This window comes from Chrysochloris asiatica, unplaced genomic scaffold, assembly GCF_000296735.1.
Source record: "Chrysochloris asiatica unplaced genomic scaffold, ChrAsi1.0 scaffold00146, whole genome shotgun sequence".
Lineage (NCBI taxonomy): Eukaryota > Metazoa > Chordata > Mammalia > Afrosoricida > Chrysochloridae > Chrysochloris > Chrysochloris asiatica.
In genome coordinates, this window is record NW_006408664.1 from 3714759 (window position 1) to 3733988 (window position 19230).

Genomic DNA, 19230 nt, shown 5'->3' on the forward strand with positions numbered 1-19230 from the left:
CACCATTAACATTCAGTCCAGAAATCAAATGATGTATTGATTTAGGTAAATCTGTTGCACAAGACCTCTTTAAAGTGTTCAAGAGCAAAGATGCCAGTTTGAGGACTACAGTGCACCTGACATAAGCCAAAGTATTTTCAATAGCCTCATATGCATGTGATAGTTAGACAAAAAATAAGGAATATCGTAGAAGAATTGTTACATTTGAATTACAGTGTTGGAGAAAAATATTAAAGGTACCGTGGACTGCCAGAAGAACAAACAATTATGTGTTGCAAGAAGTACTACCAGAATGTTCCTTAGAAGTCAAGATGGCCAGACTTCATCTCTCATAGTTCAGGCATATTATCAGGAGGGACCAGTCCATGGAGAATGACATCATGCTAAGTAAGGTCGAGGGTCAGCAAAAAATCTAACAGCACAGATAGGCATAATGGCAGCAGCAATGCATTCAAGTATAGTAGCAATTGTGAGGATGGTGCAGGACCGGGTGGTGTTTCGTTCTGTTGTACCCAGGGTCACTGTGGATCAGGACCAACTCAATGGAACTCAACAACAACAATCAGATAAGAATAGCTTAGCTATATGCTTTATCAAACTACTTTTTAACCATAAAAACAATTCCACTACTGTTGTTAAGTGCTGTTGTGTCAATTTCGACTCATAGCCATACTTTATAGTTTTCAAGGAGCAGTTGGTGTGTTTAAACTGCTCTCTTGTGGTTAGTAGTCTAAAGTTGTTCCTATAGTGTTACACATGTATGCCATGATAACATCATAAGAAAAATAAACTATCATTATATATCAACTACCAAAATCATTTATTTCACAAATATAACATGCAGCCTGCTTTAATTTTACCTGTTCAGCATTTCCTTTCCTCTTGTGTACTTCCCCTTTATATTCTTTTCTGTTCTATCCTGGTGTGACAGTGTAGGACAAGCACTCAACTGCAAGGTCGATTTGTGCTGCAAAGTTGGTGGTTAAAACTCACCAGCTGTTCCTTGGAAACCCTATACTGGGTTGCTATAAGTCAGAACTGACTTGATGGTGCTAAACAACAACATCCTTACAATAAGAAGCCATGGTGGTACAGTGGGTTAAGCATTAGGCTGATAACTACAAGTTCAGCCGTTAAAACTTACTAAACTGCTTCCAGAAAGATTTCGGTTTGAAAACTATGCATACCAGTTCTCCTCTATCCTATAGGGTCTTTGTGAGTCAGAATTGACTGGTTGGCAGCTTTTGCCCATCCCACAATTTTGTTTTCATAATCAAATATGAAAATGCAGTCTTTAAAAGTCTTTTTATATTTGTGCAATAGTGATAAGAAACAGAAATTTGTATGCTCTCCAAAGTAAAAGTTGCATCAACACATAATGCTTTATCTTTTTTCATGGTAAATACATGTATAACAACACATTTGCCACTTTAACATTCTTCACAGGTACAGTTCAAGGACATTAAGTATATAACTCTTTTAAAAACTTATAATTAAAGATACTTATACTCTTTCTCAAGCTATGATCACAGAATAGCCACTCAGAACGTTTTAATATTTCCTGATAATGTTCTAAACTCTCTAAACATTTTGTTAAAAAACAAAGAAAAAATTTCACAACCATGAATTTTTAGTTGTAAAGTTGGTCTTCCAGGTATGCTATCACTGAAATTTCCTTTTTTCAAACAATGCAGCCAGTCATGTTTGGAGAACACCTGTGATGTCAGCATGCCGTTGCTGTTGCTGTTGCTGCTGCTGCTGCTGCTGCTGCTGCTTTTGAATTTGTAAGTTCTTCATATTTGCTTTCACATATAATTTTCAACAAGTCTAAAACATGTACAAAGTCTACTTGATTTTTTTCTTTTACTTGAATTATAGAAAATATCAAGAAGCCCTGTGTATCTACTATGTAAATGGACCTGCAAACATAAATTTGGAAATCTTCGAAAGTCTTTTATACATTAAGAAGTTTTATGCATCAAATACAACTTTCACTTGCACAAAAACAACAGGCAGCTTTCTCTCTATGGTGACTGAACCACACTTCAAAAGCCCATAAACGATGGAATTCTGTACTCTCAGGTAACATGGTCAACTATACTGTAATTACTTTCCTTTTCTTCTCCAAAATATTTGAAATTGTTCATTGCAACAGATAAAGACTTTCTCAAAAGAAAACAAAATAATTATTATCTGATCCTAGCTATAATTGGATTTTTTTAATGTTTTACATAAACTGTATGTAGTAATGGCAGTACTGCACAGAATTATATCAAAATCTATTCAGATAATGTGATTTTGAAAAATATTCATAGATTTCAAGATATAAAAATATCTGAGTTAAAGACATATTTTATAACATAAAGATAATACTGATTAATCAAACATTCATAGTTGATGATCAGTTTTAACTATAACTAAGGAGTCCTTGTGTGGCACTGTATGATAAACACTCGACCACATGGTTGGCAGTTCAAACTCATCAGCCACTCCTGGGAAACACTATAGAGGGTAGCTATGAGTCCGAACCCACTCAACGCCACTTAACAACAAGGCATATTGATGAAGAAGGGTTGGAGGGTAAAACCAAAACAGTAAGAAGAAACACTGATTGGACAAGCAAAGAAAAATATAAGCTCTTTAGTTTATATCCCTACTAAAATGAAATCAGAGTTGTTTTTCTGGGGTCCTTGTAACACAGGGTCACTATGAGTCGGTACCAACTCAGTGGACTTAACAACAACAACAACAGTAATGATGATGAAAATCATCGGCATCATCACGATCATAATTATTTATTGAGCTCTTAGTATGTACTAGTCACTGTTTTACCTGTGTTAGACAGACAGTGGGGACCATTAGTCCCATTTTACAGATGAGGAAACCAAGAACCAGGGAAATTAAGCAACTTCCTTAAAGATGCAGATTTAGTAAGTGGCAGTCAGGATAATAACCCATGCTGTTTGCAGAAACTACACTCATCACTTCTACACTGTACTCACTGCCCACCTAGCATTGAGAGGTGTGAAAACCAATGACAATTCAAGAATGTAAGTTAGTTGGTTGAATACTATCATGATTGAAAGCATTGAGAAGACAGCATACAATGAACAGTGTCCTCTACATCATCTAAATGTAGATTTAACCATTTCCCAAGGCTCTTTCTCACATCGTAGCAAATGTGAGATTCTACTCCCTAAAAGGAGTCCTGGTGTGGCGCTATAGGATAAGCACTAGATCTCAAAGTCAGTTTTAACCACAAGATCAGCAGTTCAAACTCACTAGCCACTCTTTGGAAACCCCATACAGGGTCGCTATGAGTTGGAACTGACTTGATGGCCCTTAACAACTTTCTAAATAGTCCCTATAGTGCAGAATGTCATGTGGACTCATATATACTTCAAAATAAGTTGATTATAAAATGTGGTTCTTAGCTACATAAGGCTATTAGCCACAGTCAGTTAAAATTTTAAGGGAACATCTACCCAAAAGGATGATTTTTATTTTGAATAATTGGTTTAAAGTCCTTCTTTCTGATAGCAATTATATAGTAGGCCAGTTGTGAGAACCACAGACATTTTTTATTGCAATAAATTCATATTATCTGGCTGTTTATCTTTCTATTCTCCACAGCAAAGATAAGGAGAGAAGACAGATCAAGTGCATACAAAAGTACACTCACCCACTCCTCAATAAGTACCTTGGTTAAGTTCCAAAGAACAGATCATTATGTGAAAATGGAGGATGACCACAATAGATCACAAAATATAGGATGACTACATCATAACATACCTGTCAAGTTAAGTAACTATTGAGCCTCAGAAAACCACGGTCCAGCCAAGTTGATACATAACTTCAACCACAACAGTGTTATTTTCACCTTGTATGTCAGCATTCATTACTGCCAGACATACATTGTTAATATGCAAAATAGACACAGATTTTTTTTACTGTTGTCAAAATTCAAAATGTCAGATAATGAGATAGACAGTTGGTAAGTGAGGAGTAGGTATAGTATCAAGTCATTAAGATACAAGTTAAAAAGGGCTCATACCAGGGCTCAATAGCACTCATTATATATAGCATGTGTGTAATCATACTTTGGACTGTTAAAGAGAATCAACAACTCTAACATACCTTTCATTTAAACCAAAAGCCAACTTTCCCATTTCTATTTTAATTCTACAGAGCCATAAACTGAGCCATTATTGAGATTGTCTTCTTAATCAATAACTTGGTTCTGCTTTTATTTTAGCTCCATGATATACAGAGGTTCCATTACAGGCATACCTCATTTTATTGCAGATACTGAAGTTTATTTATTTATTTATTTATTTCACAAATCGAAGGTTTGTGGCAGCCCTGCACTGAGCAAGTCTATCATTGCCATTTTTCCAATAACATGTGCTCACTTCATGTCTCTGGGTCATTTTGGTCATTCTCACAATATTTCACTTTTTCATAATTCTTTTGCACACTTAATAGACTATGTTGTTGTTCTTTAATGCCGTCTAGTCAGTTGCGACCCTGTATAGGGTTTCCTAGTAGTAGCTGGTGAGCTTGTACTGCCAACCTTGTAGTTCAAACCGACTTTGCAGTCTAGCGCATTAACCCACAGTGCCGTAATTTTTATATGCACTAGAAACCAAAATAAATTCATATAACTTGCTTTATTGCAACATTCATTTTATTGCAGTGGTCTGGAATGGACCCCACAATACCTCCTGTATGTGGAAAAGATCAAACATTATGACATTGGCTTACCAAAATGATGTGAAGAAATATCTCATATTGTCGCATGTTAAACAGTGCTTCTTTTAACATATATGGCTGAAGCTCTTGACTCATGAGTGGATTCTGAGTTACTTTCTCAAGGATGGCTGTATAGCGGTAGGCTTGATCCTGAGCAGTTTGAAGTTGGTTATCAATATGCTGAGTGGTAGCTGGGATTGCTTCATGTAGGATAGCTGGCACTGTTTTTAAAGGTATAAAAGAGAGTCATGTAGGGATTTAGAACTGAGGGGGAAAAAAAACTAAAAATGATAATTTTTTAAGCATTAAATTGAATTTTTTTCCCAAATTAATTATATAATGAGGTATGTGTCTCACGGGTCATGAAGGAAGGGATACCAAAACACCTTATGCAAGCAAAAGACACTGTCAGAATGATAACCAAAAGTTAGAGCCAATAAGCCTTATCACCAAAATACAGAGACTAAGAATAGGCTTTAATATTATGTGACTGCTGACTACATACAGACTCTTAGAAAATCAGTGATCTCTCCTATATCCACTTTCCTATTTGTAAAAAAGTAAGGAGGGGATTGTGTGCTATTCAACAAACTCTTCAGGATACTGAAAAATTAAACAGAATCGTCTAACAAGGGAGGAAACTATCCAGGACGGGAATTTGACTTTTTACACCAATTTTTTAAATGTGAAAAATTACTTTACGATTAGAACAGTGATCTGATAAGACACTTTACACCTTGCCAGTGGGCCTACATGAGTACCAAACTCATAAGGAAGTGACCTTGATCAAATATTTCATGAGTACTTTCGATTTTCTAAACGAAGAATGCTTTCTGTATATAAAGGCATAACAGATATTTTTGAATTTACATTTCTATAAATATCTCCTCTTGGCTTTTTCATTTTTTATTAACTGCAGCAGCAACTGTTACCTTTGAAGGGTGATTTTTATTTTTTAACTCATTGAGTTTACCCCCTTTTGGTTATTTGATGTGGAGTAAAGTCCCCCTTGTAATGAAAAGGCTGGTATCTGGATGGGTTCTCTCATCCCTGGCCCTGATTCACTCTCCCACATTGCTTCACGGTGTAGGAAAGTTTAAGTTGTGACCCAGCAAAATTTAAAGTTACTACATGTTTTGCAAAGCCATTTGAACTGCAAGATCGGTGGGTCAAGCTCACCAGCTGCTCCTCAGAAACCCTATACAGAGTCGCTATGGGTCAGAATTGACTCAATGGCACTTAACAACATGTTATAAAGGAGCTCTGGTAGCATAGTGGTTATGAATCGGGCTGCTAACCTCAAGGTCGGTAGTTCAAAACTACCAGTCATTCCGTGGGAGAAAGTTGAGGCTTTTTGCTCCTGTAAAGATTTACAGCCTTGGAAACCCTGTGCAGGGTCACTATGAGTCGGAATCGACTCCACAGTACTTAACGACAACAACATGTTATAAAGGAGCCCTGGTAGCATAGTGAATTATGATCTGGGTTATTAACTGCAAAGTCAGTAGTTCGAATCTAGACAGACTCGGCAAGAGAATGATGAGGTTTTCTGCTCCCATAAAGATTTACACCCTCAGAAACCCTATGTTGCCATGAGCCGGAACCAACTTGGTGGCAAACAACCACCACCACCACCTATTATAAACAGTAGTTTTTCCTCGGATATAATCAAAACTGCAAATGTTAAATCTAAGAATGTCACTAGTATCTTGTGTATTATTTTCCTCGTTGTTGTTGTTGTTAAGTGCTGTCAAGTCAATTCCAACCCACAGCGACCCTGTATAGGGTTTCCAAGGAGCAGCTGGTAAGCTTGAACCGCCGACCTTGCAGTTCTAATGGATTTGCAGTCTGGCGCATTAACCCACAGCGCCACACTCTAACCCTATAGATATTATCACAGGTTTATAGAGTTAACCTAATACACTTACAGTCATCAATGCCTTCGCCTCCCTTTCCACAGTCTCTGTTAAATAAACGAATTCCAGTAACAATCATGGTGAATTCTTTCAGCTGGCGTTCTTTGTCCTTTTTAGAAAGACTTAGAAATGTCCCAAGCTCAGCCTGAGGAAAAACACTCTGAAGCGCAGCTAACATAAAGCGCAAAGAGGAAAACAAAATGGCAGAATAAGATATCCAAACTGAAATTACAAGGTTTTTTTCGTTTTTTCACTACAAAGTTGTTAAGGGACTAGTCTTTTTTAGGGCTACTTATGTGATTCTTTAGAGCCCTGGAGTGGCACTGTAGAATCAGCACTGGACAGCTAATCAGAAGGTTAGTGGTTCAAAACCACCAGCTGCTCTTGGAAAACTCTCTGGTAGCGTAGTGGTTACGAATCGGGCTGCAAACCTTAAGGTCAGTGGTTCAAAACTACCAGCTGCTCCGCGGGAGAAAGATGAGGCTTTCTACTCCCGTAAGGATTTACACCCTCGGAAACCCTGTACAGGGTCGCTATGGGTCGGAACCGACTCGAAGGCACTTCACAACAACAACAACAATGATGGAACTTAACAACAACATATGGCTCTTTAAATTTCTGATACCTGAATATCAAAGTTAGACTACTCAAAATTAATGCCACTGTGTCAGGTCTATTTCCAACAATTACACATCCATCAAAAATTTTTTTTTTTGGCAACGGTAGTAAAACTCTAATTAAAAAAAATAATTAGGGAAGAAAGTCATAGAAAGACTAGCAACCTCATGTAGCCTTCATTTTAAGGTATGAAAGTGGCGAAATATTTCCTGAGGATAAAACAGTGTTCTGTCCCATATTCCATTTTAGGTGACAGACTCAACTCTCTTCATCAGTATGAAATCTCCCTTGCCAGTTGTCCCTGTACCCAGTCTCTCTGGCACCCTTAATCATATTGCCAATATTTCTTAATCAGCTCTAAGAAAATTAATATTTCACTTTCTAGGGGTGTTACTTCAGTTTTAGAATTGATATACAATATGAAAGAAGTCTGAGTAAGCTTTTATCTCATCTGTGCTTTTGTTTTTGTTTCTCATCTAGATAAAAAGGGAACTTCAGTCTTCAACACTTCTAATTTAACCTATTTTATAAAATACAGTGATTATATATCCTTTACTTAGAGAACAAAAATTGTTTCTGGTTTTACCTGTTGCCTCTCTGACGATCTTGATATCTGTTGGGGATCCAAGTCCGGAGCGTAGTAACACATAACTGACAATCTTCCGATAGAGACTTTCCAGTTCTTCTCTAGCACATGATCTGTTATCTGTAATTTCTCTGCTAATAGGGCCTAATCTAGACTCTAAAACCCGATGATGTTCTTGAAGAAATTCCTCTAAAATTGGCAAGAGACAATGTTCCATATAATTGATGTTTAGAATTCTGCTCAAAGAAGAAAGTAGGGCCACATAAAACCTGCCTAGAGAATAGCAATTCTATGGCATAAAAACAAGGATTTTCTTCAGGTGTAACAACCAAAATAATAGCCAACAAGTAACCTTAAGACAAGAAGCCAGTGGGAAAGATTACTCACAGTGATTAAAAAAGATTCAGACAATCTAAACAGTAAATATCGGCGAGGGTAGATCCTCCCCATTGAATAGAAAATATATTATATATATATAGTTTGAACATATATAAAAATATACATATGTAAACTATATATAAAGAACATACATTATAGATCTGTTGTTATTAAGTGCCATTGAGTCAGTTCTGACTCATGGGGATACTATATAGGAATTCTGAGCAACAGCTGGTAGATTCAAACTGCTGACCTTGAGGTTAGCCATCCAACACCATAACCACTACACTGTTGTTGCTATGTGTCATTGAGTCGGTTCCGACCCATAGCGACCCTGTATAGGGTTTCCATGGAACAGATGGTGAGCTTGAATCACTGACCTTGCAGTTCAAACGGCTTTGCAGTCTGGCACATTAACCCACAGCACAACAACCACTACACTACTAGGGATCCATTATATGTAAGAGGGGGCTACATAAAATTCATGGACAAATTGTATTAAAAGATAATGGAATTCTTCCGTGAACTTTTTGAAGCCCCCTTATATATTTACATGTATAATGTCATATTTCCTTCAATTGTGTGTAATTCTACTTTGATTCTAGTTAAATGTTCTCTAAATAATTATTCCAATAAAATGTTACATCAAGAACTAGATGCTCTCTTTAAGCCGGTGCTCTAGGCTTAAAGGTGGCAGGAGGCTATGTTGATGGTAGTCTGCATTCTGGTGGACTCTGTGACATACCCCATATTACCATTACAAGGACAATCATTAGCAACCTGTGCAGTTCATACCTAAAGTCTTACCACAAAAGCAACTAAGAACTGTTTACAAATTAAAAAAGAAATCTTACTTATAATTGCATCACTTCAACGCTTATTTTATTGCTTTAAAATGTCATCATTATTAAGGATAAAAGCAAGATATATTATTTTAAATACATAGTATAACTAAAAGTACAATACACAGAGGGGAAAAAATGACAAAGACAATCACCAAGTGATTAATACCCTATTACAGTAGGGGCAAGGCAGTCCACAGAGAAATGTATTTTCCTTCTCTTGTTTCCAACTTGTCCTGGATGTATATATTAGATTATCTACATGGTAAAATTAGTTCTAAGCTTATCATTCCTTCTTTTATGGTCAATTACATAAAATTTGGTTAAACTTGTATGAAATAATAACATAAACCAGGAGCAAAGAAAAAAAATATGCAAAAACTCTGAACTCCAACTTCAGTGAGCTGTTGTTTTAATTTCTGATTATTATATATTAGTGTCATAAAGGTTATAAATCAGTAGACTTCTGAACATAATTATTATGGCATCATAATTAGAATTAACTTTAAATACTCACAAAAGTCACTGGTGGTTTACTCACTTAGCAATTCCAGTATTATTTTTATATTCTTCAAAGATGAAAAACATCTCAAAATATTGTCTCCCTCCCCAACACCCAAAATTGTTACCTAAAATGCAATGTGAAATCTTTTTAAATCATCAAAATGGGTAGAGACATGTTACCTCGACTTGTATAATTCATGTCAAAGTAGACTTGCATCTTAATGGTGTCCAGGGATGGATTTTTACTATCCAATAGCCGAGCTACACAAAGCTAGAAAAGAAAACACGATGAATGTTTCTAGTCACATAACCTGAAACACTCAGAACTATTTTCCAAAGTTATTTTCTAAAGTAAAGAGACACACCAAAGCAGTGGTCACAATATTTATCTACAACTCTTAATATTTTTTTTCTTTGAGGAGTTTGTACTTCATAGGCTACCCAATCAACAATACTTATTAAATTACTTCACCATTATTTGTTAAGCTAGTTCCCCTGAGTTAACCAATATGATTATGCTCAGGTGCTAACAGTCCAGTTGAAAGCAAGAAGCTTGACATTTTTGGTTAGTCTGTACAGTCTGAACACAAAGCTTATACTACTGTCTAGAGATCTTCTAGAGTTCCTCATTACTTTTTTTTTTGAGTCTTGAATAACACCCCTTTGCTGATGGTAGAGATCACATGCATTTTACAAAAAGCTGTTGGAGTTACCCTCCTCAGATTACAAAACTTTTCTGGCTCTGCCTTCTATTTCAAAAGTTCTTTTTCTGGTTTGTTTCAGTCTCTATCTCTTTCTGTATCTTTCTTTTAACATACATGACTCTGTTCACTTCTCTGCCTGAATTTTTTTTTTCTTCTTTTGTCACCTTAGAGGTGGCAACTACATTAGCAACATCACTCTTACACCCACCTCCTCCAGCAGGAGGTGTGGGGAAGTGGGGCTAGAGCTAGATGCAGGAATGAAGACTGGAGATTTTACCTGGATAGTCCAGACTGGCATCTGGATAGTGCAAGTAGAAGTACTTTTCTAAAACCAGACTTAACAAATAAAAAAGATTAGCTTGTCCACATGATTTTTATCTGAGATAAAAGGACTCTATATTTTATCACTTGAATTATGATATATTTTACTAGTATGTACCTGCAATATTAACAGTATATTGAGCCTGAGTCTTATCAATTTAGCTGAGTTGGAGGGGGAAAAAAAACTCTTCTTGAACCATGAAAGCGAGCAAAACTTGGTTCTCCCCAAAGGCTTTCCAACGAGTTTCTGTCGGATCATCAAAGCCATTTTCCCTATTAGTTCATGCATCTAAAGTAATAGTGACTAATACAAATACTGTATTTAGAACTGAAAAGAAGTAATTCCAACTTTGAGACTTGTTGGACAATCACCTTAACAAGTTTCTGTACGTCACTTTTTATGAGGGTTCTATCCATGTTAAAGCCATTACTTGGATCCAGAACAACAGCTTTCACCTGAGAGTTGGAAAAGAGTTATCCATTAATTGTATAATTTCATATGGTTATGAAATTAACTTAATATGTTTCCATATTTTTACAATTGCCTCTTTATAACTTAGGGATCAATGAGTCAGCTATTTTCCATATTTCCCAACTCACTTTTCATATTTCCTAATTCATCAGCACCTTTATCAGAAATTTGAAAAAAGAAGCAGTGAGCATCAAAACTGAAAACGGAGCTAGAAAAGTTATATAGAAGAGTAAGTTGAAAGCAATGGCTAGATTTTAGATCGGGAAACCATTAGTATATTTTACCATATTTTTATTGCATATTGTTAACCAAAAGCAAGAACAGAGAGACCATGACAATGAGCAATATTGATAACAAGTAAAAACACATGCTAGGGCATTTTTACACAGGAAGATATTATTAATGTCTCTAAAACTCACTAGGATTTTCCAAACCAGTCTCGAATTAAACATGCTTTACAGAGTTAAAAAAATATCTTTTTCAGTAACTTGTTGTACAATCTTAATATGTTTGAGTTGAGTAACATCCAAGAGAGCTTCACAAAACTCTACTTAAAATATTTTTTAATAAAGGAATAATTCACAAACATTTTTACCATAAAAGCAACCAAAGTTTCAGAAACAATCTCTCCGTTGGCTGCACACTCTTGTCCTATTTCTCGAATGATATTCTTTATAACACTTTCTGCCTGAGTGGGAGGCATTTTGGCTAAAAAAAAACCAGACAACACAATTATTATTTTTTTAAATGTATTAATAATGTATTACTTTTCCTCCTTAATTTTCTCTACTTTTACATTTATAAATTCAATAATAATACCATTTACTAATTTATTGGTATTTAATAAGGAGCTCTGGTAGCGTAGTGGTTACGAATCGGGCTGCGAACCATAAGGTCAGCAGTTCGAAACTACCAGTCGCTCCGCGGGAGAAAGATGAGGCTTTCTACTCCCGTAAGGATTTACACCCTCGGAAACCCTGTACAGGGTCGCTATGGGTCGAAACCGACTCAAAGGCACTTCAACAACAACAACAACAATTCTTGGTATATAGGTCGATCCTAAAGAGTTCTGGTGGCACAGAAGTTAAAGCACTAGATTCCTAGCCTCTCTGTAGGACAAAGATGGGGCAGAGTCTATTTCTGTAAAGATTTACAGCCTCAGAAATCCTGTGGGGCGGTTTCACTCTGTTCTACAGTGTCACTATGAATTGGAATTGACTTGACTGGCAGTAAGTTTGTATTTTGAAGGCCTCTCCTAGAGACAGCAGTCAAGAAATTAAATGATAAATTACACTGGGCAAATCTATTGCAAAAGATCTCTTTAGTTTTTAAAAGCAAAGATGTTACTTTGAAGACTAAAATATGCCTGACTCAAACCATGGTATTTCGGTAGCCTAATATGCATACGGAGTCCTGGTGTGGCACTTTGGGCTAATGCGTCAGACTGCAAAGTCGTTTGAACTGCAAGGTCGGTGGTTCAAGCTCACCAGCTGCTCCTTGGAAACCCTCTACAGGGTCGCTATGGGTGGGAATCGACTTGACGGCACTTAACAACAATATGCATACAAAAGCTGGACAATGAACAAGTTAGACTGAAGAGGAATTGAAACATTTGAATTATGGAGTTAGTGAAGAATATTGAACTTACAATGGACTGCCAGAAAAATAAACAAATCTGTGTTGGAAGAAGTACAGCCAGAATGCTCCTTAGAAGGGAGCATGGCAAGACTTCATCTCATGTACTTTGGACATGTTATCGGGACAGAGCAGTCCCTGGAAAAAAGACAGTATGCTTGGTAAAGTAAAAGGTCGGCGAAAAAGAGGAAGAACCTCCACAATATAGACTGATACCATGGTTACAACAGTGGACTCACATACATAACAGTGATTAGGAGGATGGCAGGGGACTACGCAGGGTTTCATGCTGTGTGCACAGGGTCACTACGAGATGAAACCCACTGGAAGGCACCTAACAACAATGTCAACAGGCCTTTCCTATTTTTCATTAGTTAATTTTTTTGTTTGTAATGAAGAACTTCATGGATTCGAGAAAACACTTAGAATTTCAAATGATTGAAACATTTCCTCTGGTTACTTAAATGATGATAATCACCAAAAGTATATTTATATCATGCTTTTTAAAAATTAAAAAGAAGCTAAACAGTATTTTGGAATAAAAACTGAATTAATGAGAAGCCCCAAACCCATCTGTGTAGGCAATAGAATACACAGCTTGAAAGAGGAGGAAATGCTGATCCCACCACATTAACTATATGACCTTTCATGATTATAAGCAAATCTTGGAAAACAGTTCTTGCTTAACCATCTAAGTTCTCTCTTCTGTATCCAAGTTGAAGCTGAGACTCTTGATAAAATCAAAAAAGCAAACTATATTATGAGAGTTATGCATCATGAAAATAAAACTCCTGGTTATTAATCCCATTTAAATTAAGCCAGGAAACTATAGTAGATTTTTAATAATTACTGCATTTTCTGATTTTCCTGAGTATCAGTTATTGAACACAAGAAAATTTAGCATGTAAAGAATCTCAAGGCATTTCCAAGTAATAAATGAACTAACTATCAACATTTTTCATGTTTATGTGAATAGGTAAAAGTTGCATTTGACAGTTTGCCTGGTAGAGTCAGATTGCATGCGCTCCATCACTGTCCGTTTTCAAGATGTGAGAATTTGGACACCTGTGAAATGGTTTCTTCATCTGAAAAATGAAGATAATACACTACCCTCTTCTCAGAAGTTGTTGTGATGATTAAATGACTTCTATATATTTAGTAAGTCTTGGTATGGCGCTGGACTGCAAGGTCAATTTAAACCACAAGATCAGCGGTTCAAACTCACCAGCCACTCCTCGGGAGCCCTATACAGGGTCACTCTGAGTTGGAACCGACTCGACAGCACTTAACAACAACAACAACATATATTTAGAGAAGGATCCCTGGTGGTGCAGTGGGTCAAGCATCAGACTGTTCATTGAAAGGTAGGAAGTTCAAACCCACTATCTATTTGGTTTGATAAGATGAGGCAGTCGGTTTCCATAAAAATTTACAGCTCAGCAACCCTCTATAGCAGTTCTGTTGTGTACTATCGGGTGCTATGAGTTAGAATTCCCTCCACAGCAGTGGCTTTTGTTTTAGTATATGGATATCTTTAAAAAATTCACGGAAATGCATATTATGAAACAATGCACTGATTTCAATCTTTTTTCACCAAAATAAACTCATAGTATCTTGTTACATAACATCTCTGAACAGGATGTAGTTTGAGGCACTAAGAAGGATACAACATTCATTTGAAAAGAGACCATGTCATAGCACATGGATTCTGCTTAAATTGGAGCAAACGCAAACATTAACTTTATGGTAAAGCTTGGGGGGAAGAATGGTGAAATCATTGATGCATCATGAAAAGTTTATAGGGGTGATGCCCCAAAGAAATCAGCAGTTTACAAATGGATAATTCATTTTAAGAAGGGACAAGGCAATGTTGAAGATGAAGCCCAAAGCAGCAGACCATCTACATTGACTTGTGAGGAAAAGATTTCTCTTGTTCATGCCCTAACTGAAGAGAACTGATGATTAACAGCAGAAACAACAGCCAACAGTATAGACATCTCAATTGGTTCAACTGACACAATTCTGACGGAAAAAGTGAAGTTGAGGAAACTCTCTGCACTCTGGGTGCTAATGTGTTTGCATCCAGATCAGCTGCAGACAAGAGAACGTTCAATGGGAACTTTAAACAATCAGGATCATGATTCCGAAGCATTTCTTGGAAGAAATTTAACAGGAGATGAAACATGACTTTACTAGTATGATCTTGAAGACAAAGCACAATCAAAACAATGGCTACCAAGAGGTAGAAGTGGTCCAGTCAAAGCAAAAGCTGACCAGTGAGGAGTAAAGTTCATGCCAACAGAATTTTGGATGTTCAAGGCATATTGCTTGTTGACTTTCTGAAGGCCCAAAGAACAATACCATTTGCTCATTATGAGTGTTTTGAAAAATCTGGCCAAAGCTTTAGCAGGAAAGCTTCACCAGAGAGACCTCCTCCACCCTGGCAATACTCCTGCTAATTAAATTACTCTCATCAAGCAAGAGCAGTTTTCCGAGTTTCATGGGAAATCATTAGACATCCACCTTACAGTCCTGATGTGGCTCCTTCTTTCTGGTTTTCTAATCAAAAAAAATATTTAAAGGGCATCCATTTTTCTTTAGTTAATTACGTAAAAAAGACTAATTAGAAATGGTTAAATTCCCAGGACTCTCTGTTCTTTAAGAATGGACTAAATGGCTGGTATCATCACTTACAAAAGTATCTTGACCTTCACTTTTCATTGGCAAAGAACAAGGCTCCAAGAATGAGGAACTGAACTCATCCTCCTGGTTCCTTTTCAGCCAAGCAGTAGATAGGTTAGGGGGGACAACTACAAAGAGAAATAAACCCACCATGGAATGGTCAACCATTCAGGTATCATTTACCTGAGGACAAAATGCAGAGAGGTTGGGAAAGAAGGTGGAATGGAAAAAAGAATTGCAGGGAGAAAGTGGGATAACTGATGTTACATTGAAGGGATTTCAATCATGGAAATGAAATAAAAGATATGATTTGTTGAATGTAAAATTGATGATCTGCTCTGTACATCTTCACAAATTCACAATAAAGAGTCCAAATACAATGTCTTGACCTTGATGGAGCTTATGTTGAGAAATAAAGTTTATATTTTTATCTTTTAACTCAACTTTTCCACAAACTTTTTGAGGTCCCTTTGTATATTTATTAAGGTCCTTGGTAGCAAAAATGGTCTGCGCTCATCTACTAACCATAAGCAGGAGAAAGATGAGGTTTTCTGCTTCCGCAAAGATTTAAAGCCTTGGAAACCCTGTATAGGGTTGCTATGAGTCAGAACTGACTACCCAGCACTTAACAACAGCTAACCATAAAGCATGGCAGTTTGAACCCACCCAAACTGTGATGCATAAAAAAGGCCTGGGTCTAGAGATTAACTTCTATAAATATTATAACAACAACAAAACTCTATGAAGCTGTCACTGATAAGGGGAAGCGGGGGAAGAAACAGCAATGAAGTTGGGATCTAAGTCTGACCACATTCAAAAGACTCCTGTGAACCCTGGTGGAGACCTGGATGGCCAGCACTTATAACAAGATCCAGGGACTCCTGGACCCAGAGGCAGTGACATGGCCACAGAGAACTAGAGCGGAGAATGAAGCGTGTAGCTGATATGAAGTGAGGGGAGATGCACAAGAACACCCATATTGCAGATAGTATCCACTTGACCTGGCTTTGATGGCTGGATGATCAGAACTCGAAAAGAAGAAGAAAGAAGAGGGAAGAAAAAAAAAAAGAGTAACCCATTACAATTTGATGAACTTTACCTATACGTATAGATGTAGTAGCTCAAAAAAGGGAACCAACCTTTACAGCAAGGATCACTCCTCCCTTCCCCCCTCCCCCCACACAGGGTTGACAGGGATGGACTACTTATACATTGGTTACCCAAAATGGGCGGGAGAGGTGGTGGCCTATAAAGGCAAGAAGTGACTGGCTTACAAGCTTTCAAGAGGGAGCCTAGTTCCAGACAGGGCAGGTGTAGGTGGAACCGCCACTGAATGATTTCCAATCTGTTGGGATCAGACTGGCGAAAGGAAATGGGGATAAGACTCTAGTGGTACAATAGTGAATAACTGCCATCAGGACTGACTGTGAGGGCAGGAAATATAGAGGTAGATGTTTTTGACAAAAGGAGGGGTATAATTGATTTTGCAGCCCAGGAGCGGAGGTCCCTGGGACCATCAAGTGAGAAAAGCGGAGAGCGTGACCCTACCCAGAGAGGCAGTGATGCCAGGGATGGAGACAGAGAGGATGGAGTAGCTGGGGACACAGGACTCGGAGGGAAAGGGGGCTGTGTGCTGACAGCTGGGGTAGGCCTGTGAGGTGTATCCTTTGGTATTTGATGATGCATGGAGGGGATTGTAATCATTGCAATGAAACACAATACGATAGGATGAATGTAAAACTGATGTCCTTCCAATGTAAACCCACATATTTCACAATAAAAACTTAAAAACAAAAAACAAAACAAAGCAAAAAACTCTACAGAGCAATTCTACTACGTTATGGAGTCAGACTCAAGTATGATTTTGGCTTTTACATACTTAGTGGTTACGATAGCACTGACATAAAGTAAGTGCTTAAAACAACTGCTTGTAGCAGTATTGAAAGGACATCAGTTATGGTTATTTTGTAAATTTTGTTCATAAAAAAACAAAAAAAATAACAAAACAAAAAAAAACAGGCCGGCATCACAGCCTACTACTGTAGTTTATATTGGAGTTCTGTAGTTGCACCACCTTCCAACTGTTGTGTGTCCTCGAGTCCGTTCTGACTCAAAGCCACCTTATGCACAACAAAACAAAACACTGTCTGGTACTGTGCCATCCTCACAATCATTGCTAAGCTTGAGCCCATTGCTGCTGCCACTGTGCCTATCCGTCTCACTAGTCTCACTAGCGGTCTTCCTTTTCTTTGCTGACCCTTCACTTTACCAACAATGATATCCTTCTCCAGGGACTGGTCCCTCCTGATAATATGTCTGAACTATGAGAGACATCGTACCATATCGGCTTCTACTAAGGAGCATTCTGGCTGCTATTCTTCCAACACAGATTTGTTTGCTCTTCTAGCAGTCCATCATATTTTCAGTGTTCTTCTCCAATAACATAATTCAAATGCATCAATTTTTCTATGGTCTTCCTTATTCACTGTCTAACTTTCACATGCATATGAGGCTATGGAAAAGACCATGGCTTGGGTCAGGCACACCTCAGTCCTCAAACTGACATCTTTGCTCTTGAACACTTTAAAGAGGTCTTGTGCAAAAGATTTGCCTGATGCAATATGCTGTTTGATTTCTTGACTTATGTTTCCACCAGTCTTGATGGTAGAAACAAACAAATGAAATCTTTGACAATTTCAGTAACTGATCATGATGTTATCTATTGATCCAGTGGTGAGGATTTTTGTTTTGATTACATTGAGGTGCAATCCATACTGAAGGCTGTGGTCTTGGCTATTCATCAATATCTTAAATCCTCTTCACTTTTATTTGCATATCTCTGGTTGTTAATGAGTCTTCCTCCAATCCTGATGTCATGTTTTTCTTTATATAATCCACCTCCTTGGATTATATTTGCTTAGCACACAGACTGAATAAATACGGTGAAAGAATACAACCCTGGTGCACACCTTTCCCAATTTTAAACATTCAGTGTTCTCCTTGTTCTGTTCAAATGACTGCCTCTTGGTCTATGTACAGGTTCTTCATGTACACAGTTAAGTGTTCTGGGATATTCATTTCTCGAAATGTCCATAACTAGTTATACCCCACACAGTCAAATAAGGCAAGAATAAACATCTTTCTGGTATTCTCTGCTTTCAGCAAAAATCCATCTGATGTCAGTAATGATATCTTTTGTTCCATGTCTTCCCCTGCATATGGCTTGACTCTTTGGCAGTTCCCTGTCAATGCACTGTTGCAGCCGTTTTTGAATTCTTGCATGTGATATTAATGATATTGTCGATGATTTCTATGTTCTGTTGTGTCACCTCTCTTTGGAAGGGCACAGATATGGATCTCTTCAATCAGTTGGCCAGGTAGGTATCTTCCAAATTTCTTGGCATAGTTTAGTGAGTGTCTCCAGTGCTGCATCAATTTGTTGAAAGATTTAACTTTGATTCCATCAATTCCCTGAACCTTGTTCTTTGCCAATGCCTTCAGTGTACCTCGGACTTCTTCCTTCAGTAACACTGTTAGCACTTTCCAACTAAAGGTTAGGAATCCCACACTGAATCTCACATCGTTTTTGCTTTTGCCTTTGTCGTTCAGCATAAGTACATTGTTAGTTGCCTACAGTGCATGGTGCAGACCTGTCCCATAGGGTTTTCCAGGCTGTGACTGTATGCAAAATGACCAGGCCTGTCTTCAGAGACGCTGCTGGGTGGGTTCAAACTGCCAACCTTTTGGCTAGTAGTCTACCACTTAACTGTTTTCATCCCTCAGGGACTCCAGGATAAGAAGAAACATTGATAGTTTCACA

The 19230-nt window shown here is 37.5% G+C and overlaps 1 protein-coding gene across 1 annotated transcript in view; it reads right to left on the reverse strand.

The window, feature by feature from the left end:
* LOC102827563 (chromosome unknown open reading frame, human C6orf165) overlaps window positions 1–11797 on the reverse strand; it is a 47687-nt gene extending 35890 nt beyond the window's left edge. Inside the window, exons 1-6 of the mRNA XM_006870632.1 lie at window positions 11689–11797; window positions 10994–11077; window positions 9777–9867; window positions 7873–8061; window positions 6681–6839; window positions 4765–4973 (exon numbers count right to left, since the gene is read on the reverse strand). Coding sequence (XP_006870694.1) covers window positions 4765–4973; window positions 6681–6839; window positions 7873–8061; window positions 9777–9867; window positions 10994–11077; window positions 11689–11796 — 840 coding nt within the window. The 5' untranslated portion in view covers window position 11797. The remainder of the gene's footprint in view (window positions 1–4764; window positions 4974–6680; window positions 6840–7872; window positions 8062–9776; window positions 9868–10993; window positions 11078–11688) is intronic.
* Between the last annotated feature and the right edge of the window lie 7433 nt (window positions 11798–19230).